This window comes from Temnothorax americanus, unplaced genomic scaffold (genome assembly GCF_048541705.1).
Source record: "Temnothorax americanus isolate GAGA-0224 unplaced genomic scaffold, ASM4854170v1 Scaffold39, whole genome shotgun sequence".
NCBI classification, from domain to species: domain Eukaryota; kingdom Metazoa; phylum Arthropoda; class Insecta; order Hymenoptera; family Formicidae; genus Temnothorax; species Temnothorax americanus.
Window position 1 is genome coordinate 158,561 of NW_027509536.1, and position 26,968 is coordinate 185,528.

The following is a 26,968-nucleotide window of genomic DNA, read 5'->3' on the forward strand; positions in this document are numbered from 1 at the left end:
TGTGCGTCCTATATACGGCCTGCGGTGTTGAAAGCGGAAACGAACGCGATGCGTTATGCGGAGGTATAAATGATAGGTCGATATGGTATTTTTGCCCGTGAGTTGCGGGCTGCTCTCTCTCTCTCTCTCTCTCTCTCTCTCGCTCTCTCGCTCGCTCGCTCGCTCGCTCGCTCGCTCCCTTTTTGCCTGCGACCCTCGCTATGTACCTTAATGCTGCAGCCGTCGGTCCAGCAAATTGCCGCCCCAGTTTTACGGTCTACAGCGGTGTGGTACTTCGGCATGCTCTTTGTCTTATTTAGAGAGCCACGAGAAAAATCAACGGACAATCTGCGTGAATGGCGTACGCATCTGCATTCGTGCTTCATCCCGAATTATTTTCACCCATATCGGACTCGGCATTTCGGTAACGATGAACGTGAAGTATTGATTGACCCAAACAACACTTAAAAAAAAAATCGATGTCCATCGCTCATCATCACACGAGTTAGAAGTGTTCTTTTTAGAACTCCATCCGAACTCTCGCATCTCCCGCGCCTCTTGACGTCCACATTAACTCGGCTTTTCTCCGCGGGAAATTGGGGATTACACCCCCGCCAAACCTCGCATCTCGTCGGTCGATTCAGTATTTGGAATGTATTTTCTCGTGAACAATGCCGAATTCCGCGCCGTTATACCAGATGCCTGTTACGCTTGCCTCTGCCCTCGCGAAGCCGAGAAGTTCACTCGGGAATATTTTAGAATATTTTAGCAGGTTTCTCTCAACATATTAAACCAAGGACGCGCCAGATGCCGCGTGAAACTGTATTTCTCTTTTTTTCTCTCCCCGTCCGTAAAAAAGGGGTGAAGAAGGAACAAAAGGGCAATCCGCGTTATGTGCATACGCGATATCGAGATGGTGGAAACATTCCTCTCTCGATACTCGCTGGCTGGGTATACTTTAAAAATCGGAATGGAATTCCGAGAGTCGACAGACGATTCTCTCTGCAGTGCGACAGGCGACGCACGTTTCCATGAAATTCCGACGGGTTTCCCCAGTGCCAACAACATCGCGCGAGATGTAAGCCGACTTTAAACGCGCATTTTCCAACACACCTGTTTTGTATCGTTTGAAAACGGACTATACATATGTATAAAACTGTCATATTTGGTGTGGAGCCGTCCGTCATACGGAGTATGTCAAAAGTTATAGACTATCGTCTTTAAATAAAACGACAAATTCCTCGATAGTGATCAAATCTCGTTACGGCGATGTACTCTTCATTAAAACAGACATTTAAAAAAAAAATCTCTTCGCATTATCATTCTTCCGGTGGTTTTCGCATTTATAAACATGGACCCTGTGCAGCATCTCTTCCTTGGGCATTTAATAAATTATACTTTTACGGAAAAACGGGGATTCTTTTGAGTTCTGTAGGCTTCTTTCCTAAACAGAACAGATATGCTCGCTTTGACATAAATTGAAATCGCGTTTCAATAGTCAGAAACAAATCGATAACGCGCTGCGTGTCAATGCTGAAGGCCGCAACCGCCATAAATAACGGGCATGAAAACTTGGGAACGCTCTCGGGGGATGCGGCATGTTTATACGAAGTCCACGGAGGGTTTGCTCTTCTTCCTTTGATTTCTAGATTTTACAGCTCCGCTGGGTACGAAGAGTAAAGACTTCAGCTCGTAATTTACTTACAGCGAGAGTATTCCAGGTTTCTTGCCACTTCACGCATTTTACCAGAGTTATGTACAAATTTAACGGCAGCAAAGCGATTTATGTTTTCAACATCCATTTTCTTTACAAAACTTCGTTTCCAATAAGCGCATAATTGCACGAAAAGGAAGTACCCTTGAGATTAAATTATTGAAATGCATTTATATCTTAATCGAGTAAAATTTTAGCAAATTGAACTTGATTTAGTGTGCTTATTATTTATATGAAATAAATAATTTGTTGTTTGTTAGGCAAGTTGATTTTGCGGAAGAGGTAACTGAAAGCAAAATTTATCCATAATGAATATAAACCAAATAAATTTATCTAAAATGAATATATATATATATATATATATATATATATATATATAAGTAATAAATTATAATAAATATATAAATGGTAAATTCCTGGATAGTTAATTAAATCTCGTTACGGATGTACTCTTCATTAAAACAGTCGACATTTTCAATTAAGAATCTCTTCGCTTTGTCAATAAATAAATATTGATAAATAGTATTATATTTTACAGTTAAATAAAAAAAACCGTAGCTTTAATTTTATGAAAATTTCAGAAAATCAGAACTGTGAGCTTGAGATGTTTTCCTATACAGTTTGAGAGATTGATATGTTTATTTATCGTCTTTTGCTGCATCGGACCGATCGCTCGCTGGCGCGATTTTTGTTCTGGACGATACAAAAGTCGCAAAATCTAAGGCCACTTATGCAAAACTCCCTGTCACGAACCGCATATAACCTCGACGAATCCCGCGCGTCGTCGTCAACCATGAATAAAAGATGAATTCATGCGCGTCTTGTGTACTACGGATATACAGAAACAAGAAATAAGGCTGCCCCAAGGCTTCTTTATGCCGCGGCTAAGGCAAAAACAAATAAAAAGTGCCTCGCTATCGCGGGTGGCAAAAGGGGCGGGGTTGAAGAAAGGGAGGGAAAAAGTGCATTACATCTTGTCTATGTAACTGCCGTCTCGTACGGAAGTTTATCCTTTCTGCGACGAAGTGACACGTCGTGTATTCATAGTGATAACCAGATACAGGCGTCGTAAAATTTGTTCAAACGATGAATAAATGGTATCTGTCTAAACTAAAGCATTATTTACTAAAATATAGTATGTAATAATGACTAATAAGTTGAATTTAAGAATGAATCGATTCCTGAATTGAGAACCATGAATCTAATCATCTACTTCCAATTTAACCTAATTATCACGCAGAATCATTATTACATTTTCTTAATTATAAGTTCCTTAATTAGGCGTTATAAATTAATATATTTTATTTTGAAATAATAGCATTTTACCTATATGTAAATAAATGATAAATCTATAGATACAAATCCATAGATATAAATAAGAAATATAATATGTAATATCATTAGATTTATCGCACGAATTCTTCCATTGAACGTTTTCATTCTAAAAATATTTTTTTAATATAGCAAGAAGTTTCTCATAAAATCTTCTATTACACACGTTTCGATATCCACTATTTTAAGAATGAGACACAGTACGATCAGTACAAATTCCTGCGCGTATTTTCCACTTATAAGATATCGTATTACCGTGTGTAAATTATCGGCAGACTTCTTTTCGCGTTTTATCAACGAGCTCCGGGATTCTTTAGTTTAAAACATCATTTATCTTTTCTTCGGAATGCGCCGAAAAAGTTTCGCGCAAAAGCTGAGCGGCGGAAATATTCAAAGCCATTTTTGTACCCAGCTTCTTATATTCGCCGTATTCTTTCAAGTATCCGGTGTTATTTTAAATCTAGGAGAAACTCCTGAGAGATATCAAACGTTTCTTTTTACGGCAGTTCGTACGGACGTATATATTCAGAGAAATTTTCGCTCTAACGTAAATTGAGACTCGGGAAGACGAGTTACACCCGATGGTACCGGCTGCTCGAGAAGCACAATAAGCTATTTGTTTCGTCGCGGAAGGATTCGCGATCCGGATGGAACCTGCGGAGGCCGGACGTCTTAAGTATGCTTTCCGCGCGGTAATTAATCATTATTCCCCGCGGGCCGCGATTCATGCTCGAGAAGTCAAGCGCGAATTATGCAAAGCATAGCGATCGATCCTTCGAATTTTGGCTCTCAATTTGACGCGTAACATTTTATATGGCGACTGTGCGTATAATGCGATTAATTTATTCTGCCAAGATCTACTCATGTCGGGTTTAATGCACTTATCTCGTCCAGGAAATGCGTCAACGTTGCGCGATAACGTAACGTGTGGTATATCTATAATGGAAACCGTCGGAAAGATTACCTGCTCGAATCGGAAACGCCGCGAGGGAGAGAACGTTGACCTACGGTAAATCACGCGATAAATGTCAAACAGCTAGGCGGTAAAGGACGCGCGGGTATACTTGTCCAAGTGTTACGAAGGAGTCGACGTTTTGTACCCGCGTGCTCTTCCTCAACATCATCCTCGACAAAGAAATGAATATGCGTATGGGTTACTTCCAAAGTGGAGTGCTTCCTCGAGAAACGTCTTCGGCTACGATGAATCGTGGGATAAGACGGGCGAGGGTATAATAGAGGATATCCGGGTGGTGAGATACGAGGGATAGAGTGCGGCGGCGCTCTCTCCCTTTGAGAACGTAGATGGAGCGAATGAGAGTTCGGCGGAATGGGGAATTACCGGAAATGAAAAGATTCGAGCGATGAATTCCTTCGTAGACATATTGAAACATAAAATTCCCGCCTCTAAAAGTACCTGAGCACCTTCTCGCCTCATCGTTTGTGAAATTATACGTGTTTTTTTTCCTGTTTTGCGAGGATAACATGAGTTTTTTTTTGCTGGCTCGAGGCAAGATACCATTAGTGAAATGGGCGGATTCGAGAGCTCGTTCTTCCGGAGGATTCGATACCGCAAAGTATCCGCTTTGCGGATACTTCGCGGCTCCCGCTTCATTCGGTCCTCGCCTCGATTCCCGTGCGTGTGATATAATTTGTTTTACACAGAATCGAGAAAATACGTTTCAAAGACGTCCTTCTACGTGCGAACTGAATGAAATGTATCGCGGTGAAACGCGATTGATAATCACGAACAGGTAGATCAGATTGGATGGCACGGATGGGATCGATATCACGGAAATGATGAAAAATAGATTAAGCGTTTTAATGCTTTCACATCAATATATGGAATATCCATTTGTAAAGCTAATGTAACGTAAATATATTATACGTATTACATTATTTAGTGATAGCTGCGATTTCTTATTAAACTCGAAATAACGAAATTGTGCGGCATGTATGTTGCACTTATTTATTGAATCAATAGACACAAGATCAATAGATCTTCATTTGATTGAATGTTTAAAGTGTTAGATTCAAATTGTTATCGAAAGCATCGTGCGCGCAGAAATTCTCTGTGTGATTGGTTAACGTCAATCACTCCTAAAATCATAACATCAATATTTGATTAAATAAAGTAATAGATACAGTGATTGAGCGATGCGCAGCAATTGACTATAACACACTTTCACATCTCAATACATCAAAATCGACATATCGATTAAAATTGTTTTCAAACTAAACCTCGATAGTGTGTTCTCTCTTGTTAAACTATAATCAATGCGCAAATTTACTGTCACTTCAAGTTCACAAGGAAATCAATTTTTGTTGTAAACTAGTAACTTCATGCAAGAGTTGTCTTCAAATGCCCACATCTCTTCGCGATAAAAATTAAGTTAATCAATGAAAGTAAATGACTTGGTATATGTTTTACAATGAAATGCCCAGTACTTCTGATAACTTAAGCTTGATATAAATTATTTAAATACCTTGATTCAAAAAAAGAAAACACATGTTCTACGAATATTTTTATTCCAAGCGATAGTTTATGTTCTTATCATCTTTATATGAAAATATTCGACTGATAAAATTAAATTGTAACATTAAAAAAAAAGGAAATGTATATTATTTCTATTAGTGATCGCCACGGAAGGTATAATATGTGAATTGTCAGAACTAAATTATCTTTAATATCAAGAGAGGAGTTTTTCACCTCCAGTTCTCTTCGATCTTGTAAATAATACCGTCGCTCTACGAAGCTCTAAGTTCCCGAGGTTGTGACACGTATAGAGCGCGGCTGTGTAGCGGTTGGCTTGATTCCCGCGCGGGGGCGGATATAGGTGAAGGAACTTTTCTCATTACAAGAATACTTTTAAAATGGTTCGTTTGATAAACGAATGAACTTTCAGTATTCCTTATCGGTAGCAATCCCGATGCTTGCTATCGAGCAAGAGTTGAAAGCGATCGCGAGAGTGCAGTAGCGATAGGAACGGGGCGGCCTTTAATTTCCTTCCTGCCGTTACCGCGGCTTCATTGCGAGTGGAAATATTCTTATCACTGCAAAAATTATTCCTTTTTTTTTTTTAATCGAGCGACAAGCATTTTCATAGAAATTCTTCGAATTATTATTTCATTATGATTTAACGCGCGCTTCAATCACCGTGATTCCGTAATATCGCGCGATTAAACGCAGTTTTTGTCGTCACGCTTCCTGCTATTCGCTTTTGCGAGATGTCTGGTATGCAACGGCACAGATTTCCGATCGCAGATGGCAATTCCCGGCCGACGGAATAAAGAATGTGTCGGCATGGGTAGCTTGGCATGTTGTAATCGGGGCATTTCCCAATTAAGCGTCCCACGGCAGTGTCAGCTCTCGGCTTGTATGCCGCGTGTGTGCACTTTCCGCGCGTGTAGATGCCATTTACTTGCCGCTGTACAAAGTCTTTCCCGCTTAGGCCAGCAATCCCTACATCGGCTTAATAGCTTCCCGCGGGAATTCTGGTGCCATCGGTTACCTAACCCGCGTCTAACAAGACTGATGATGATGATCGAGTCAGGCAAGACAACGTAAGAGGAAATTAAGTATGGAGGAGGCCCGACACGGATCGGACATGCTACTCCAATTTGCATTTCGTTCCAAGTTTTAATTGGTTTTAATTCTTTGGCGGACCTACACCCGGCTTCTCGCTCGCCTCGTACAAACTTTTAACCCTTTCCGCTGGAAAGTCAAATAGGCCCGCCGCGCGCACATACTTCAACAGTTTCCCTCGTTGAGGCGAATATACCGCAGTATCTTTTCGTACGTTCAAGCTAAAAATATTTAGAAGGGGTATTGCATAACTTGTAATTCCTGGGGATAATTTAGATGGGGATGTCCACGTGTAATATACATTATGTCATAATAATGTTCATTAGTTTCGCTTGAAAGCTTTAGTCGTTTTAGCGCAACTGGGATGCTTTGACCTCTTAATGTTTCTAAGTAACCCCCTTAATTGGCTACGCAAGTAATCACAAGCAATGAAGTTCACGTACTCGGCAGCAAGACAGGAACATCGTTCGTCCTAACAATCCGTATATATGTGTGTATAACCGTATCTGGAATTAGTTGAAACCGAAAGACGCGGACGTTGAGGGGGATCTTTGTCCTTCCGACTGTTCGCGTAGACACTGGCGAAGTTCTCGTAACTTCGAGCCGATTGAAGCAAACTCTACAACCCGATAACTTTCACCATGCAGTCAAAGACTAGCGACGTGCAAGCAAACACGCGCGCGCGCGCATACACACCGTGCACGTCGGTGCGCCGTAGATATGTCCTTTTCGTGGTGAGATCCAGGATTACAGCAAGTACTCGGGATTACCGGGTTTAGCGGTACCAGAAATGTCATATCCTTGGGAATTGGTTTCCCCGGGATGTATTACGTGGAATCGGCTTATAATTATGTTTCTGCCTGGAAGTACTAAGACGTTTACGATGGAGTACGTCCCGACTAGGGATTCGGATATAAAAAATGATTGGCAACGTGACGTCTCTGATCCACCGGATCAAAATTTAGAAGGAGGCTTCGTAACGAGGAACTTTCTAATTGGAAATAATTAAATTTCACCGAGAGCTATTGATTAACAGGCATCTTCGTTGTTGCGTTTAGGAAACGTAGTTCCTCATAATAATACACACATTGGTAGATGTTGAATGAGAGAAAAATTTATTATTAACGGAAAAAATATTTTAAGAGTTTCCTTTAAGATATTCTTTTTCTGTAAAAAAAAGTTTTCAATAAGGAATTTTTCAATGTTTATAAGAACACTCGTATTAAGATTAAAGTGGTTTTAATTATAGATAATAATATGTTCGCAAATCAACTCTCTTTTATATTTCAACGATTTAACAGATTTTGGGTTTACGTGAATGATTCTCTTTGGTTGTGTCCAAAATGGCGCAGGATTAATTGTACCGCTACATAATTAAAATACGGTATGTAGCCGCTATTCGTATTTTGCTATTGAGCATAGTTTTGTGGTCTGCTCTCTGGGGAACGAAAATTACCTTGAAATTAGGGTGCTCTAATGGCCATGATAATTGATATTCGATGTGCATCGAGGTTTCTCTCTCATTGCCTGACGTACATATTTGTTTCCATATATTGTTACTGTAAATAGCCTAAATGCTTTCAAACATTATGTATACCTATGTATATAGATAGTTTTCATTATCCAAATCTTGCAACTATAATCGTATAATTGCTTTTTTTTTAATAAAAGATCTGTAATATTCCTTTAAAATTATACTAATTTAAAAGCTTATATGTATTAATTGCTTCTTGTTTTTTTTTTGTTATAGATCACGTGGGTGAGACGCAGGGACAGACAGTTGTTAACAGTCGGTACCAGCACACACTCCATTGACAAGAGATTTGTCGTCAGGCATTCAAGCACCGATTGGCAACTCACAATACGCACGGTAACTTTGGACGATGCCGGAATCTATGAATGTCAGGTAATTTGGCAAAACTTTTATTGTGATATTTTTAATTTTCAGAATATTTAACTGCAATGTTATAATCTTGATTTAGCGTATTTTTACTCGTATTTTTAGATTAAAACATTAAGATATAACATTTAATTCGCATATCTTATCTTTGATCGTGTAAATCTAATATCTCCTTATTTTATTTATACAGAGCTAAAAAAAAGATATTTAGCTTCACGCGATCAAAGATAAAGTAAATGCCAATTAAATATATATTATATCTTAATATATATATATATATATAGAATATAGAAGATAGAATAAAGAAAATATAGAAATACGAGTATATACATGTATAAATACGATTTTTGTGCAGTTCACTTATTAGATTATTTTCGTAACAATGAGGACATATCAATTTACTACCATATTATAATTATAGACAAACATGATAGATTTCAGTATTTAATATCGACCGATAAGAGTTTTTGTTTGCAAAAATGCAAGATTAAATCAGTTAAATTTTCAGTACCGATTGAATAAAATAGCTATCAAACGGTTTTAACTATGCATGGTAAATTGAATAATTTCTAATATATGGTTTCGTGACACTTCGTTAAAGGTTTCGCATGCATAAAATGTCAGCTGAAATGCCAAAGCGGTCGGTCACAAGCTCTGTTTCAGGTCGCGGTGATTAGCCGCGGCTTTAGCTTCAGCAGGGTTCTCTAATATATAGTAGAGCAATCAACGTAGCTTTGACGATGTGAATACAATTGATAATATATATTACAATATAATATATGTGGTTTGTTATAATTTGAAATTGGCTATTGTTGTGTGGAAAATGCTCAAGTTACGATATCTCAATTTTCGTAATATCATTTTGTATAAAAAATATCGTATAATATATTAAATTTATATAAAATCACTCGTTATTATATTATCAATGTATAATCGTGTTTGCATATAATTTTATGCTTTTCTTAGATAATTTGAAGATACATTTATGTAAAAAAAAAAAAACTCGTTTCATAGGCAAACAGAATTATATAGGTTGACGACGAGTTTAAGCATTTCCCGATTGTCACCCTGGTACAAATGTTTCAACTCTTTCGAACTCGTGTCTTACGTACTATATGAAAAGTTAAAGGTATTGCTGTATTACGATTGCAGGTAACGTCGCACCCGGTGCAACGAAACTTCGCTCGTCTCAAGATTACGGAGGCATACTCGATAATACCAGGTGCGCCTGATCTGCACGTGAAGCAAGGCTCGAGCCTCCGTTTGGAATGCCAACTTATGGCGGCCACGGAAAGGCCCCTTTACGTCTTCTGGTATCGTCAGGGTCGTATGATAAATTACGACGAGGAGCCCGGCGTTGATGTCAAGCTGACGTCGAGCGGCTCGATTCTGACGGTGAATAAAACGAAGCTTACGCACGACGGCAACTACACGTGCGTACCTAGCAACGCCAAAGCGGCGTCTGTCATGGTCCACGTGATCGAAGGTGAGAAACACAAAGCCATATATTCTCATTAGTTTCGCAGCTGAATTTAACGTTGAATTTGATGTTGATTGAGGGAAATTTCTTGAGCGCGGGAAATTTAGTCCAACAAAATATATCGCGAAATTTTATTATAAGAACGCGCGTTCATAGAAAATGGTTCATTAAATAAAATAGTGTTATACAGAATTATTTATCGAATGATCCACCTTGATTTCGCGAGGAAATTTTGCGCGGACCTAAATACAAAAGTAGATGATCTGCTGTTATATTTAACGCACAATGCAAATGTTACGTGGTTCAAGCAATATCACATGTCGATCCTTGATGTGTGCACGTTAGGGAGGGAATCTTTGACGTTACCCGGTAATTAAATTTTATTAACTTTCCTCTGGATTTACTATTGTACGACTATGCTGATTCGTGGATTACATGCAGCGATGCGATCGCTAAAGATCCGAGGTTTCTACAGTACGAGCAGCTTGCGGATTGTGTCAGTGTAGGCTGAATTCACGAATTAAAACGCGATGGTAATTGACTCGCTCTGGTTACGTTGTGAAAGAAGAGATCAGCCGCCGATCGGCCGGGAGTAACTTCCGCGAAACTTGAATATTCATTAGAGTAAGTGCCGAACAATTAAACGGCTCGTAAGGAGCTCGTTACGATCGGATTTCGCAGTTCTCGCAGACGCATTCATCCCGCGATCGCACACAGCTCGCCTACGATAACAGAAAGGCGCTTGAAAATTGTACGACCGTCCCTCTAACGACGAAACTTTTTACGAAGCCCCCCGAGTTTGTTCCGCGAAGACGAAGTTCGAACGCAATTTTTTGAAAGTACAGTGTATAACTTCGGGCCGGCTTTACTTACACTTTAACGCGCTTAGTAACTATACGCAACAACGCGATAGTGTCCGTGGGGCATTATCAAACTTATCTATTATTTTCTCCTTACACAAGGCGATACCCTCCTCCCTCACGCGATTTTAGTTTAATCTTTTTTCCATGCTCGTGCCGCGACATGCCTTCGACATCGCCAGTCGTCGAAAGTTTCTCTTAGGCATTAGTGTACATTGTATTAAATATCTTTGCGTTAAACTTTACGGTCTTGTTTACCCAAGCGCGCTGTACTTATAAAAAGAATAAGAGAAACAATATTAGGTTGGAAAAAATACAGCAACTTCGAAAAGTTCTATGCCAGACAATCTCTTAAAGCGTTACTATTACATTTAGATTAATTATTTGCGAATTTTAGAATATATATAAATGCACACTCGAATGTTGTTTTTATAAATAACGGAGTAAAAGTTCAAGTACATACTAAAAGATACCGAGATATTGTAGATTTTATAAAATATTTTTAAAACACGTTGCGCTGATTTATCACGTCTTAGCAATTTGTTAAGAACTATAGCACGTGTGGAGCAAAAAATGGACACTATCTATTAAAGTCTTTCAGAATTAAATTTTAGTATTCGAAAGAGTAGTTTATTTTGAGCGTGAAAAGAGAGAACTGCCTTGGAAAACCTCGAGAAGTTCGACAGATATTCATCCACTGTTTGCCATGTCTTTGTTGAGATCGCAGAAGCACGTGACAACCAGGGAGCGTCACGCACGTGACCAGATTGCCGAGAGGTATTTTCTACGAGAAGAAATGTGAAATGATCCGCGTTTCATCTTATATCTCAACTATAGGAACGTCGGTCGACCTGAGATCATTTAAAATGCTGTTTCTGCTCCCGCCGAAGAAAGGTTTTACCGCTTCGTATGAGAAAAATACCTTCTACGCTTTTCTTTAGACGTGCATTTCTGCTCGTAGTTTACACATGTATGTTTTTAAAGTATTTTCTACTATTAATAAATAAATAACAAAGACAGAACAACGATAATTGCATTCTTTGTTCGTTATTAATCTGATTTATTCCGCTTTTATTTCAATTACTTCTACGTTACTTCTACAATTTACATGTATAAAGGGGATCTGTTAACTCATATTTTTTTTATTAAAGTCAAGTTACTACGGTTGAAAGAACAACAATTTGCATAAGAAGTATTCAAATTTCGTGGGATATGCGCTTCTAAGGAATAATAACATATTAAATCGCGTATAGCAAATATTACTTTAGAAACGAAAATAAATAGTTAATAAGATTATATTAGCCCGCAAACTTTTCGGCGCATTCCTTAATAAATCATCTCTAAAAGGATGAACATTTTGCCTGCGACCATAATTGGTACAAGCAAACGCAAATGTGTCGTAGCTCTTTCAAAAGCGTCTTGCCATCCTAGATTCCTCGGCATCCATGAGCGAGTAATCTAAAATTAAGCAGCCCACTTTACCCGCTTCCCTTTTCCGCCATATGAAACGCAACTTTCTAATCTCGTTTCAGAGGAGGAGAAGCCGGCGGCGATGCACGGGGGCGACAGAAGGAACCTCAGCCCGGCAATTTTGGCGAGCAACTTTCTCGTGTCCCTCCTGGCGGCCGTCAGCTGGAGGATACCGAGTTTCACGAGCCTTTACCCTACGTGAATTATCGCAGCCCCGGCGGCGTCCTTCGGTCCGTGTGTCCCCCGCGGCTTGACGGCGGGTCCGGCGAGGAAACGAGGTCCCGAAGTCGTTGTCCTGCCGCCCGGTGACGGCACGAGCCCCGCTCATTTCCGATCCGGGAAGAAACTCCGGTGCCGGGGATGATTGTGCGCGTGTTACAATCCGCGAACTCGACGATACCTCGGTTTATCTTACGTGTGTCTCTTTTGCGTATACTATAGATAGACGCTATTCGCGGGGTTGACAGCCGCGGTACGCGCGTGCACGATGTGCGCTCGTCCGATGCGGTGTCCTGTAGCTCAAGGACACAGTGAGAGTCACCGGGCGAGTCCGTTTGTCTCGGTACGGTGCACACCTGTGAAGCCGTTCTTCGATCCTTCGCACCTTATCTTCCATTTTCTCGCCCGTTCTCGCGCGCGAGTGCCGTGTAAAATGTGCTTGCCGGGACGACTGTACTCCGTTTTGGAATTGAGCTAGCGATTTACCGTAGGATACGTTTTAATCTCAAATTCTCGCGCGTAATCTTTGCGTTTCGTTGCACGCGATGTCACACAGTCCAAGCCCTCTCCTGTCCACGATAAAGATGAGAAATAAGATTTCAGCATGTAAATACGAACGCAATTTCTTTTTTCTTTTGTTGTACTTGAAGATCCTTTTGTGATGACAAATCGTACAAAACAACGATATTTCAAAGAAAGTTTTGAGAATTGTGAAAGATCAATAATTTTGTCCGATACATTGTCCGGAAATAATAATAAATTTAAATCTCACTGTGTGGACAGTTGACACAATATGAAATATGTCACGATAAACGTGATGAATTTATCTCTATTTGAATATATTTCTATTTTAGAAATATGTTTTCTTTTTATTATTGTTTATGCTGTGCAATACAATTTTATGGCGACAAAATTACCAATTACTTCGGACGGTAACCGCGTGAATCGCAATGAGACCAGAGGATTATGGAACTATGGTACTAAGGTACGTAATAAGATATGCATTGGTGAAAATGTCTGCGTAAGCGGAAAGGCTACCCTGGATTTGTTTGGACAGGAAACTCGGTTTCTCGCAGGAAATTTGTTTCCCGATGGGGACCTTTCCGCTCGATATGCGGCCTCGTTGATATCTCTCGGTGTGCGTGATCGGTGAGTCGTTTTCTTCGTACGTGCATTCTACATATATACATATATACACGTATATATTACGTGCAGACAAATGTACACGGCGAGAGCTCGATTTATCGTTTTTCCAATTAATCGTGGTATTCATATTTTCGAATCCCCCAAAGTGATTTGTATCGCTTATCGTTTGCCGCATATCATTGATTGCATATGTTTTTGTTTGGTTCCAAACATTCCTTTCGATAGCGTTTGATCGAGCTCTCACCGTATATACGATACGTTATTGCATAACGTAGGGGTTGCTGCGAAAATTCCATTTGCCGTGACCAGCATGGCAGGAGAAAGGCCATTAATAATGATGAATCGTATACTCCTCGATTAAATCACTTAGTCTGCTACCATAAAGCCTCTTTTATTTTCCGAATCAAATTCAACAGAAAACAAATCTATTTGAAACAGACAAATATACGCGGATTAAATAATAAAAGGAAAAAGTTGTTGATTTAAAGGTAAACAAAATATTGTGCCGATCGGTATGCCGTACGATAAAAATACCTATATTTTAGACGTGCAAGGGCTGTGGAAATTCCGCCCTAAGGTGATCTTGTTATCTTTTGTCAGTGGAAGAGAGTTTAAGTAAATCTCTTTTCGAGCCGTGGTATATGTTTCTTCGAAATCGCGACAAGATAAGACATCAGATTTCTCGCGACAACTTGATTACGCGAACCTAAGGTGGATGAGCGACGTTCTTTCCGCGCTGTTAGAAGCCTTACCTCAATTCCCGTCGACACTCCGCAGTGCCGTCGTCACTGAGCTGCGGAAAAAAAGTTCTTTCTCCACACTTCGCGATTCTCCGGGTGGATATACACTGAAGTATTCTCACTGTGTTTGTTCGCGCGGTGTACACCTATGTTTAAATAAATGATAAATGCAAACTCAGCTGAATGAATGTCCGCGTATGAACGTAAAAGAGAAATGAGGAGACGCGGCGGCAAACGCGATCAGAGGGCGAGCGTTTGCTCTCTGCTCTCGTTCGCCCGTTCTTCTTTTTTCCGTTCATCTTCTAGTGTATACTCACTTCTATACGTCCTCAAGATTGATGAAAGTCCTTGAACGGCGCGCGTCACACGAGCGATGCGAGCGATTCGATCTTTTGAGACACAAACCTCCTTCTTATTTTAACGAAATCGAGACTTGTACATTATTCTACCGATGATAGGAACTTTTCCCATCGAGCGAAGCTCTGTTTCTTGTTTCATTAAAATAGCGAAGATAACGAATAAAACGAAAACCCAGAGAAGACAAGATGTTTAGAAAATGCTTAAAAGACATCTTCTTTACATCTCCTTTAAACATTTTTTCCTTCGAACATCGAGCATTTAGCGCTAAATTTTGGAGTATAAAATAATGAAGGTAAATAAAGAGGTGACGAAGGAGTGTAAGTACTTTGGAAAGATTCTCGCGTTTCCGCGGCCATCGGTGTTTTGCGAACGTCTCGCGAAATCTAATTTCGCGGCTTTTCTGCGATGGGAAATGCGGGATGAGCGATCACAGTCTTTAGCCATACATCGAGTTTTATGCACGGCACGCATGACAACGTGGCGATGCGGCCGTAGACTCGCGCTCATCAACGTTATTTATCTGAATACGTGGAATCAATGTAAATACTAAACATTCTAACTACGCATTCAATAAAACATTAATCGTGACTATACGAATGTAATGAATTTATTCCCCAGATCTTGAAAAATGTCCTCGTTCATTTATTTGAATAGTTCAAAATTATTTCGATGTGAATAAGTAATAATAAGATGTGTAAAAGTTTTATAAAAAAAATAATACGATCAAGATATAATTTATTCTTATCATAAATTGGTTATTTCCAATAATTCTTTAAAGTCATTATGATACTAAAAATTTAACAATATTTGAGATAATCCTTCCTTTTGAGAAGTTTATCTTTAAGTCTGTACACGTATATGTATATAAAGCTTTTAAATTTTTGTAAATATTACATAATATTTATTTTTTATATACATATATGTGTATTTTATAATTTAATAAATATTTATTTCAGACAGAACTAACAAAGACCTACTTTCATAGTGCAAAAACAAGAGTAATTTAGCGCATAATTCGTATTGGCATTCTTTGACTTCTTGACGACAGTTTTACGATGCAGGTAAGAGAAAAACGCAGTTTCACCGCATGCGATGATGTTTTTGCAAACCACTTAGCATTCTTCTCTACAGAAAATAGAATCTCAATGACGGATTATTATTTCTCGCGTCGTAACTCACATGCAACTTGTTACAATTTATTGCGATTTATTTTGCGTGAACACGTATGTTCGCGTGTTTATTCCCTTTAATCATTCGTATAACGGCATCTATGCAAATGCTACGAGTCTCTGTTGCGTCTGAGTTAAACTTTTGCGTCTAAGTTAATTATTACAAATTCCAATATTTTCACCAGTTTTTATTTTATTTGCTAATTCTCTATATATTTTGATCTATGTAAATGTTTAATCTATGTTACTGCAAGTGATTGGGTGATAAAAAATTATTGTCATAACTATTATAATCAACATTATAACTGTTCTAATAGGAGTTAAAGTAGGTTTGCATGCTTTTAAACAGTAAATGCACTTTAGTGAGTTTAAACTAGAGCTTCATTTAATAAAACGTAGAACTTCTTAAGTGAACATTATATAAACGATAGTAAAATGTGTAATACAATTATTTCTAATATTCAAAAGAGAAATGAATTGAATTAGCATTCTATGTAATTTCATTTTATTTCCGTGCATTTTTCAAATCATTTTGTACGTTATTTATACAAACATATATAACTGTTTTACTACATTTTTACGAAGATACATGGTCTTGAGATTGAATAAGCGCGTGAACAATATGAAGTGTCAGCTGTATCAATTTGCAGTAATCACATTGAAAGCGAAAACGGACAATGACGGATGCAACGTGGGACGAAATAATCGCAGTAAATCTTTTGTCGCAGCGATAAACCGCACATCTACTGGGAACACCTGGGAGCTTCGATACAACAAATGTGAATCCTGTCTCGATCTCGATTCCGATTTACACCCGTCGTAAAAAGAAATCGACGTTTAATCGCGCATTGAATTCGACAGAAATACTAGAGAGTGATGTTAAACAGCATTTGACCCACACACGAGTTCTTGGTAAAAGGTGACAAGAACGACCTGATAAAGATCGTCAATAAAATTTCACTTTCGTTAAATACGAAAACGTTACATGGCCTGCGGCGTTCCTTTAAACGTAATGAGAAATCAATTAGATAACAGATAATAATGGAATTTCGCGTCACTGGAAAGAAACAACGAATATACTGAAAGTCTCTCAGATTTTATAAATGTCGGCTATATGAAACGTCCCAAGTCTCGGCTGGCAATTAACGTAATAGAAACTTAAATTAAAAGAGCGCGTTAATAAGTTCGGCGTATAATACATGAGGGCTTAAATTTTCTTCTAATATCAAGTAAGAGTGATTCTTCTATTTCTTCATCATTTTCTCTGATTTTGCTGTATATACCTTAAAGTTTATTAGAACGCATTACGATTTGTGCGGGTTTAAGAAATGCTAAATAATTAAATTAAAGAGTTTAGCTAGAAATTATTTAATAGCTGCAGTTTTTAAATTAGATTATTGTGATACAGATCATTTTGCACAATACTTTTTTGCTAAAAAATCATGGCTAACGTAGATAGATATGCGAGAGCATTTAGAAAAATTGCTCATCATACACACGACTGTATCACGCACATGTAAGTACTTATTTAAATTTTAGATACTAATATCGCTACAGAGCGCAATATTCGTGCCTTGTGTCGCGACGTCTCTCTCGTTTTTATATTTCGCCTGATATTTCGGCCTGATACTTTTCGCGCCCCCTCGGCTCGTCTTCCTTTTATTTTCCATCCTCGCCGGGCAAAAGTTACGCGATAAAAGCTCGAAACTCTTTCGCAGCGGCTGCTAAATTGAAACACCGTCGAAATAAAACGACCCTCCCTTATTCCTACCGTGATCGTCGAGTGGCAGGTACCTTTATGTACGCCCGCACAGGTGCACTCAGATTGGTAATAAAGATTCCGACTCCTTTCGAGGCTGCGTTGCGTATGTGTGTACTCGCGTGTTTCAACGAAAAAAACGACCGTTGAAAAGAGCTGCCTTTTGAAGGAGTAAGAGTGAAAAATTGCCAGAATGCTGCGCGGAAAGAAACGAGAAAAAAAAATGCGCGAGCTCATTACACGAACGGAATTATTCAGCCGTTCTGTTGCGAATATATGACTATACAGCTGCCGAGTTTAACGCAACGGACGAAAATGTCGATATTCTAGCTAGTATTACGATGATGCTCCCAAGTGAAATTTTAAATGCAAATTTAGCAATCTTTTTAAATCGCGTTTCGTCGTGATTGAAAATTATGGCGGCGTATATGCGAAGTAAACAGTAGCGATCGAATATAATGTAATTCGCATATACACCATAGGTTTGTATATTCAACTTATGTCGTCATTATATCATAACAATATGCCTTTATTCCTTTTTTGTGCTGACAGCATAATTTAAACATATTCCTACGTAGTTGATATCAAGTTCTACATTATTTTTTCATGTTTTAATATTGAAAAAATAATTATTACTTTATAAAAAAATTTTGTTATTTATAGAATGTGATATTACATGTGATTAACACTACATCGATATTTTAGTTTAATTACTTACTTGTGCGTATCCAAAGATTGTACATAAAGCTAGGCGGAAGCTCCGAATCATCTTATATGTGTGCCGACCTTTTTGGAAAATTGGTAATAATAAACTTTATTGGCAGAATCAATCTTGCAGGATCAATATATCGTAAGTACGTTTATTCGCATTCTTCTCTTTCGTTTCTTTACCAAGCACGAAAGCATGAATTCTTCGTATTGAAGGAACGAATAGAATGACAGAAGTGAAAAAGTAAGGGATCAAGCGGGACAGCGTTTAAGTCAAACTGAAGTTAAAAGAACGATATCGGTAAACATAGCGAAATGGGATTATCGATCTTAGTGATATATCTCAATGAGTAACATGTTCCATTTATATTCTATCCAACTATTTTCTGACATGATCATGTCAGACAAAATGTAAAATATTCATCATTCGATTAACTATATTACCAACAAGTAATATATTTCTTGAAAGTTTTTCCCCCAAAAGCGAGATTTCTTTCAAAAAATAAAAAAAATACGCATCTTATTGCTATTTAATTCTATAAATGGCGATAAGATAGTAATATTGTCAAGAATTGTCAATTGTAAAAGAAAATTGTAAAAACTCGATTGTAATTGGCCGGTTTGCTTATTGTTTAAGTTTTATTTGCTTATATTCTTCTAATTTTTGTGGTATAAGATGCCACGATATGCCTTATTACGATAAATTGCTCGGATAAGATGATCGTAGGACGTGTGGCATGCATACACATATACAGAGATCTGTATAGTTCATTTTTTTAAAATGCGCTTTCAGAAAATAAGTTATTTATAATTGAATTTGTCTTTAAATATGCTTTAACTTGGTTATAAGAACAATTCAAGGTTATCAAAAAGTTGGTGAGGGGAAGGTACTCTGGAAAACATAATATTTTTGAAAAATCTGAGTACACTTGTTATAAAATGTTTTTAAAAGCTTTGCTTAAAACATTTTTGAATATTTTTCATTGTTCCGATGTTATACACTTATTGTTAGAAACATAAAAGTCGAGTTTTTTTTGAAAGAGATATTTCACTCCTGATGTAAGAGCACTTATAAAAAATACTTGTCTCTTATTTTGATCTATACCACATATATTCAAAGCTCATAAAAATCATGATAATAAGGGGGACCTAACTTGTAACCCTCTTTATAAGAAATATTCCTATGCAATAATTTTCTCTTTAAAGTCTGGATATAAAGAGCGATAAGAGGATTCATTTCAGTCTGGAAGTTATTCGATTAAATAATTTTTAATCCTACAAATTAGTGATTGGTATCAGATAAACACATCTCGACTCGATTTTCTTGTCGACATTATTATCTTCTTTTTTGTCACTCGCGTCTGTACAAGTCGCTATAAATATGGTGTAGAATTCTTTATTTCAGAAGCGCGCGACTGTAATATAAAGAAATTCCAATAATGACTCGGCAGAAGATCTTATGCATGATATCGCTTGAAAATAGAGCGTCGCACGTCTTTATGCATGTTCAAGTTTCAAAACGCAAGCGGCAAATTAGAGAAAGAGAATCGGCGAGGATAGCAGGTTGACTCCCCTCCAAAAATAATTGGCCGAGGTGTTAATTTGACATCGACCACTGCTTTAACAATTGTGTAGAAATATTGTTTAAATCAGAGAATCTGTTCACGATTTCACAATTATCGATGCGACCAAAACAACGGAATCGCTCGATCAATTGCAAGCATTATTAGTACCATTTTTACATCAGATATTGGAAACAAATTCTTTCCAGGATAACAATGACGATGGTGATATTTTTTAAACGTAAATTTGCTAATTTACGAGGGGGGGAGGGGCTTTTTATCGTAATATTTCCATTTATAGAGAAGAAATAAGGATTCCGTTTTATAATTAAAATTAAAATTAAATTAAATCTAAGAACGACTATATATACAATGCAAATCCAAGTGTATTATTTAGGGGCAATTTCACCAACCACGGTTAGCTTAACCGACGGTTAAAGTTAGCAGGATTGACCAATAGAAATGAATCCACCCTGCTTTCTATTGGTCAATCCTGCTAACTTTAACCGTCGGTTAAGCTAACCGTGGTTGGTGAAATTGGCCCTTATACACGCATAAACGTCTAAAAATGACACATTTGATTGAAGCTCTTTTTACATGTTTTCAGCGTGTTAAATTATATTATTTAACGTTTAATCGTATTAAATTAAAAGTTGATACATTTAAGCGCGTTAAATGACGAGTTTAAAAACGGCAAAAAATATGTAAAAAGAGCTTCAGTGAAAATAACACACTTGGATTTGAAGTGTAGTTGAGTAATGCCAGTCCAGTTTATTTAAATCATGCAAGATTATTGGATCTCGGTTATCTCAATATAATAACTTATTATTGTGATAACTGAGATCCAATAATATTACACGATTTAAATAAATGGTTGGCATATCGATCTGAATCTGTAACATCATAAAGCTGATGCGAGATGTGAACGTATCTCTTGGTATAATAATAATTAATAAATGCATTGAAACGTGCCATTTTTTAATTGCAACTTTGAGACGCATCTAAAAGCAATTACCGCTTACGATGCGACAGTCCAGTGCACAAGTTTATTAATCATAGTTATCGGTCACTGCACTGTTAATAAGAAAATACAGATATCTTAAAAAAATTTCTCTATTAATGCTTTATTACTATTTATTCTTTTTATACTTACACTTATTACTACTTGTATCTACTTTTTATTTATATATATTTTTATTTCTATTGTTTTTTTATAAATATAATAATGTAAGTAAAATATAAGTTCCCGAAATGGATTACCATTCAAATCACATACTCTTGTACTTATAATCTCCAACTCTTTAATCAAATTTTTATCAAACCGGCTATATGAAATAATTGTTTTTTTTTTTTTTTTTTTTTTAATCCCAAGCTTATCAAGACAAGCTAAGCAAGAAGAGGGTGTAACATTTAAAACACATTTTCGTTTTTTTGTTGTGTTCACTTTCCCAGATTGTGAAGGTAACATTCATGATAGTTTAAAGAATACTTAGCAATATCAAAACTAGCTATCATATTTTTATTATTAGTATTTTATATTCTATATTACTTCTATTTCCGCGGAATAGAACGCACTCTTACCTCGTTTTATGCTGTGGTATGCAAGCATGGTTGAATAATCTTTTCAATGACACGTCTCTCCACTTCCGATCGGATTTCGTCTGACATGCAGTAGAGCGAGATTGTTGTACGCGTGACGCGCATCGCGACCTATATTTCATTCTTGAATAAGGATGACATTTGCGGCCTCTGATCCACGGCAGGACTTAATACGCAGGAAGCGGTAAGCGCTTTATAGCGACAACTAAATCTTGCACGTACAAACGGGTCGAGCGGTATGAGAGATGACGCCGGGTTGAAGCAGTGTTTTGGCTCACTGGCGCCGGGCTTTACCAAACTTTCTTCGTAGCTCGGGACGGAAATACAGGGAGTGAAATTCCCTGCTCCTTAGAAGTTACTCGTTCCGGTCATGTACACATAATACATCTGTTAATGAGTTTATTATAGAGATTCTTGCTCGCCTATCAATTTCTATTAACGATATTAATCCGAGGGAAATCTTTGATTTCTATATAAAATCAATTTTTAGGGATATTATAGTTTAGAATAACTATAGTAATAATTAAAATAAATCTTTAGTTAGAGAGAAAGTATTATTGTAATTTCTTTCTCTCTCTCTGCTTAGCATATTAATAAATTGCAACCAACAATTAAAAATTGAGTTATGCATTTTATTATTTTTTTTTTCTAACAACTGTCAAATAAATATCGCGAAAACAGAATTTTATTTCATGATTGAAAAAATTGAAACTATTGCCACAAAAATGAAAAAGTTTAACTAACATTCAAAAATCGGGAATGGATGGTAGCTATATATGTGTCCACACTATCGATAAAACTGAAAATATCATATTCTACGATATCGTGTAACTGAATGGATTATTGCATGGAAATATTATTAAACATGATCGATCCTATTCGGAATTTCAATTATCTTGTATTCTAATCTTCAACGGAAAATTATATGATTATGATATAATAATTGAATACAATACAGGCACAACTGTAATGAAATATGATTCTAAATATATCTAAAGTCTCGAGAGACAAGATAAAATTTCGTAAAATAGGAAATCACCGCTTCGCAAAGTGCCAATGAATGTTGCATAACAAAATATGATCAGGCTACTTCGAAGACGCTTACGCAATGTGTTTACGCATTGTAACGCAGAATTTATGGAATGAACAAATTAGAATGATGAAGCGGCTAAAAAAGGATAGAGAGCTCGAGATCTCGATCTGTAAAGCGCGAGACTCTCACTGCGAGACTCTCTGCGTAACGTAGTTATTGTTACTGTATTAGCTTGAAATACTTAAGTCTAAGCACTTTTTTTTATGGGAAATAGAACACATGTTTATAATTTAATTTTACGATCGATAAACTATCTCTCTGAAAGGGCAATGCATCAAGACACTTTAGATACATACAATGTCATATTTAACGTAATAATTAGCTTTAATTTCTAACGTCAAATTTTGCAACTTGCATTATCATTATTTAAATAGATTATATTTCTATCGTTATGTACGCAACAGCAACGCTAAAGAAACTCGTGAAACGGCAGCAACAATTTGATCATCGCTTAAGCATTACACGCTCCCTTATTAAAATAACATCTATTCGTGGAGTTGTACAGCTACATTATTTATGTATATTCTAGTGTAAAGAAGAATGTAACTCGAAGCGTTTAATTTAAATACATTGAGCAGCTTATTCGTGTCAAATTATTTTTTAACAAGAAATTTTATATTATATATAATTCTATATTGAAGTCTATTTTAAATTATTTATCAAATACAATATGATGTTTTGTATTTCCTTTCCCGAGAAAATTTTCTTTTCCTTTCCACTTTTAATTACTTGAAGACAGCGAAGTGCTTTGATATTTTGGTTCGGCTTTGGATTGATCCAGTAGAAACTGCCAACGTGTAGTCAGACCACGTGCAAGTTACTCAGATCTGCGCTACGTCACTTCGCCGTCAAACTACTTCGCTCCGTTATCTAGTAGTGAACTCTGAACTCGCTGTCATTTGAGCGTTACCGTGGGGCGCGAATATTATCGGCGTGTCACGCATATCTCGAGCGTAACGGGCGAAATTGCGATGTCGTAGTGGTCGTGGATCGAGACGAGCAATACCGACGTCGCGCTGAGCTTTCACTTTCGGCGCGCCTATAGCGAGCTATCGAGCTAGTTTTACGAGCTTCCGTGCCACCCATCCCCGTAATGCGGTTTCTCGCCCCCGCGAGAAACCTGCTCCTCCGAAGCCCGTCGAGTCCTTGGTAACTCCGGGTCCGTCTTTCGACAGCTCTCGCAATACTGTGTTGTCATCAGGACAGAAAATCTGTTTGGAATAAGCTATGAATTCCTAGATCGATGAATTCAATACACGTATTACAAGTAATCACGAAAAATGAATATATAACAATGTAGCGAAATTTAGTGATCCCTTTATTCAATACCTGCTTTCTTTATACTTAATTTTAATCTGTTTTATTATATTATTACGTTTATTCAAAAGTATATAGAGAATTTAACTGAAATATCTAACATATATATATATTAACAAGATAAAATAGAATTAATACTTTTTCTCATTCGTCTCACTATTCGAACACATAGAAATATTTTTTTATACTTTTATAAGTTCAATGTTCAGGAACAGCGAATAATAAATGACAGTAAATTATCACAAGCGAGATGAAGCGATACACTGTTCAGTACTGTCGCTTAACTGTTATATCGTTACTGCTACACCGTTAAATGGATTTTCGAGGTGACTGATAGTCGTTTGCGCAACGACGCATGGAATTCGAAGGTGGACCGGATTATCGGTGACACGCGTTTACCGATGCTTCTTCCAGATACGAATAAGCGATGTATGCCGTTAAGCTCGCGCGGTTTTGGACGACACGGCGATGGATGATTGTTCAACGAGGACCGCAGTGAGTTAATACAGGCTCAAGATTTATTAATGCGATAACGCATATGCGAGGCGAATGGTGCGCCGCGTGGCCAAATGATGCGGCGCCGTGCGTTTTCGGAGGAAATTATTTAGATTGCTGTCAAACATTCGGCCTGACATCAATTATCGCGTAGATCATTAGCTTACGCATATCAATCTTTGTTACCGAGCCGCGTATCTCATCGTGGCTCCTGCACAGAGAACGCGCCGTAATAAATTTATGAACTGACGAAGGGATTATAACCGGCGTTGCGCAAAAGGGATGACGAATGTGAATTGTGCAAATAATTACGGCTCATCCGGATTTCGTTTTATATCCCGTATCACTGAATGCCGCAATTATTTAGTTTAATCTAAACTTTATGTCTCGATCTCGATATAGTTTAGAAAAGGGAGTATTAAGTTATCTGTGATGGAAAACAACGAAAATAATGCAGCTGCGTATGACGACGACGACGATGTCCTCACGGTCTCGCCGGCCGTGGAGGAGCGCGCCGTCGCTTTCTTCACTATAATCTCTATCAATCTTCGCGATACTGCTCTCCGAAACCCCGATGGTAGCTCGACTGAGTATTTTAGAGATGTTATGTTGGGCGCCAGGTGCGATTCCTCGCACCACGATTCACGAGATCGCAGTATTTCTCAGGCGTGGGCTTCTTTGATCAACCGCGGGTGGAATAGGAGAGGGAGCGTAGCGCAATCATCACACTCAAATACATAAAACATTAAATTATATTTCGGTTAAGGCAGATAACAAGTGGACGATAGCGAGTTCCACGGCGAACAAGTAGAATTCGAGTACACGCCACGTGTCACCCCACGAGCGCGATACTCATTCCGTCGCTGAGCTGCACGGCAATCCCGATTGAATTCGCACAAAAGTATTCCCCGACATAAGTTGCAGCGAATTCCACCCGGACGGTCAAACGCGAGGTGCTAACAAATAACCAACGCAATCTCCCTTAACAATTACGCAATTTCCCTACGGTCTACCGCGACAACGCCGGGGATCTTCTCTCCCCTCGAAACGCACGAATGGCCCCACCCGTTAACTCGACACAACCGTGGGCCGTTAATCCCGATGAAACGCACGGATAGCTACTTACAAATGGCCTGAACTTAACCGGCAACGATAACTACGAGGCTCTCTCACGCGCGAGAGCCACTTCTCAAAACTACGGCACGGTTAAGCCAACGGCGTTCATGAAATTCCACGCGACGAAATCACCCGCAACGAAATTACGCAAACGAAATTACTCACCACGAAATCATACGCAACGAAGTACACGAAACGATATCACAACGAAATTACATGCACGCTGACTGTCGGCGGCCGTACGTTTTCATCCCCGAGGCGGGCACTCGCGATCATTTCGCCGCACGGGCCCTCCCGCGGTATGGCACTCGATATTCTTTCGTTACAGCCGATTTCATACTTTACCGCGGCACAACGCGACTCCCGGGAGGGCCTAGGTATTCTCGCGATCTTACTTCGAGGAAGGCTGAGCAGCGGCCTTACAAATTCGTCTCGTTCCGGCGGCTCGTCACTCGCTCTCAGGGCTGGATGTTATCGGGATGGCGGCTCGCTCGACAGTGGCGTTTCCTTGATCCGGCGGGACCACGCAGGGCCCGCGCGCGCCCGCGCGCGCCGGTTTCCCTAGCCTGATCGGTGCTGCGCCCTGGTCTGCCAGCGATCCCTCTAGGCGATCGTCGCGCCCTTCGCGAGCGCCCCTCGTCACTGCGCCCATCCGCCGGCGGTAGTTTTAAAGTCCGCCTATTTGAGACCGGCTGTCCAGGCCGCGTCTCATCGTCCGGTTCCTCGACGGCCAGGCTGGCCGGGCCATGGCTCGTCGACCGGGAGCGGTACTCAGCGGTGGTGGCCCCGTTCCTTAACGGGGACCTTCGTCGGGGCGTCCCCCGTATCCGGGCTGCAGTGCTCTCGTGCCCTCCGTGACGCCTTGACCGGTCATCTGATCTGCCGGCTGTAGGCCCCAGCGTGACCCGCCCGCCGATCGTACGCCCTCGGAAGCTCCTGGTTGTCCAGCCGTAAGTCCCTCGACGCGGCATAAGCCGTTACACTCGTCGTGACCCTGGCCATCTGCTCCGCACTCCCTCGACCTGTAACGCTCGCAAAAGGTCTTAATCCTAACCTAAAAGCTCGCTCTCCGCCCGCCTCGGGCGGAGGCACCATCCCTGACGCCTCCCTCGGCCGAGCTCCCATCTGGGGTAAGGGACGCGACTTTTGTCACGTCACATGCGATACATAATTATATCTATCTTTTGTCTTATCTTTGCGAAATTGTTGTGCTAAAAAGTGAGGGAGACAATACGTTGGTTTAATCAGGTTAAAATCAACAAAAATATAATAGTTGCACTATTTATTCCTAAGCGTGAATATCGTACCTTTTATAACAAATGGTAAACATATTGTTGTAAATAGCGTCATCAATTATTTGAATCATG

At 38.9% G+C, this 26,968-nt stretch overlaps 1 protein-coding gene and 1 long non-coding RNA gene across 4 annotated transcripts in view; one reads left to right on the forward strand and one right to left on the reverse strand.

Annotated features, from left to right (window-relative positions):
- LOC143902241 (zwei Ig domain protein zig-8) overlaps window positions 1-15,376 on the forward strand; it is an 85,803-nt gene extending 70,427 nt beyond the window's left edge. The window contains exons 4-6 of the mRNA XM_077414974.1: window positions 8,359-8,514; window positions 9,661-9,994; window positions 12,381-15,376. Coding sequence (XP_077271100.1) covers window positions 8,359-8,514; window positions 9,661-9,994; window positions 12,381-12,520 — 630 coding nt within the window. The 3' untranslated portion in view covers window positions 12,521-15,376. The remainder of the gene's footprint in view (window positions 1-8,358; window positions 8,515-9,660; window positions 9,995-12,380) is intronic.
- LOC143902247 (uncharacterized) overlaps window positions 1-26,968 on the reverse strand; it is a 214,784-nt gene that overhangs the window by 1,527 nt on the left and 186,289 nt on the right. The gene's annotated exons all lie outside the window — the stretch shown is intronic.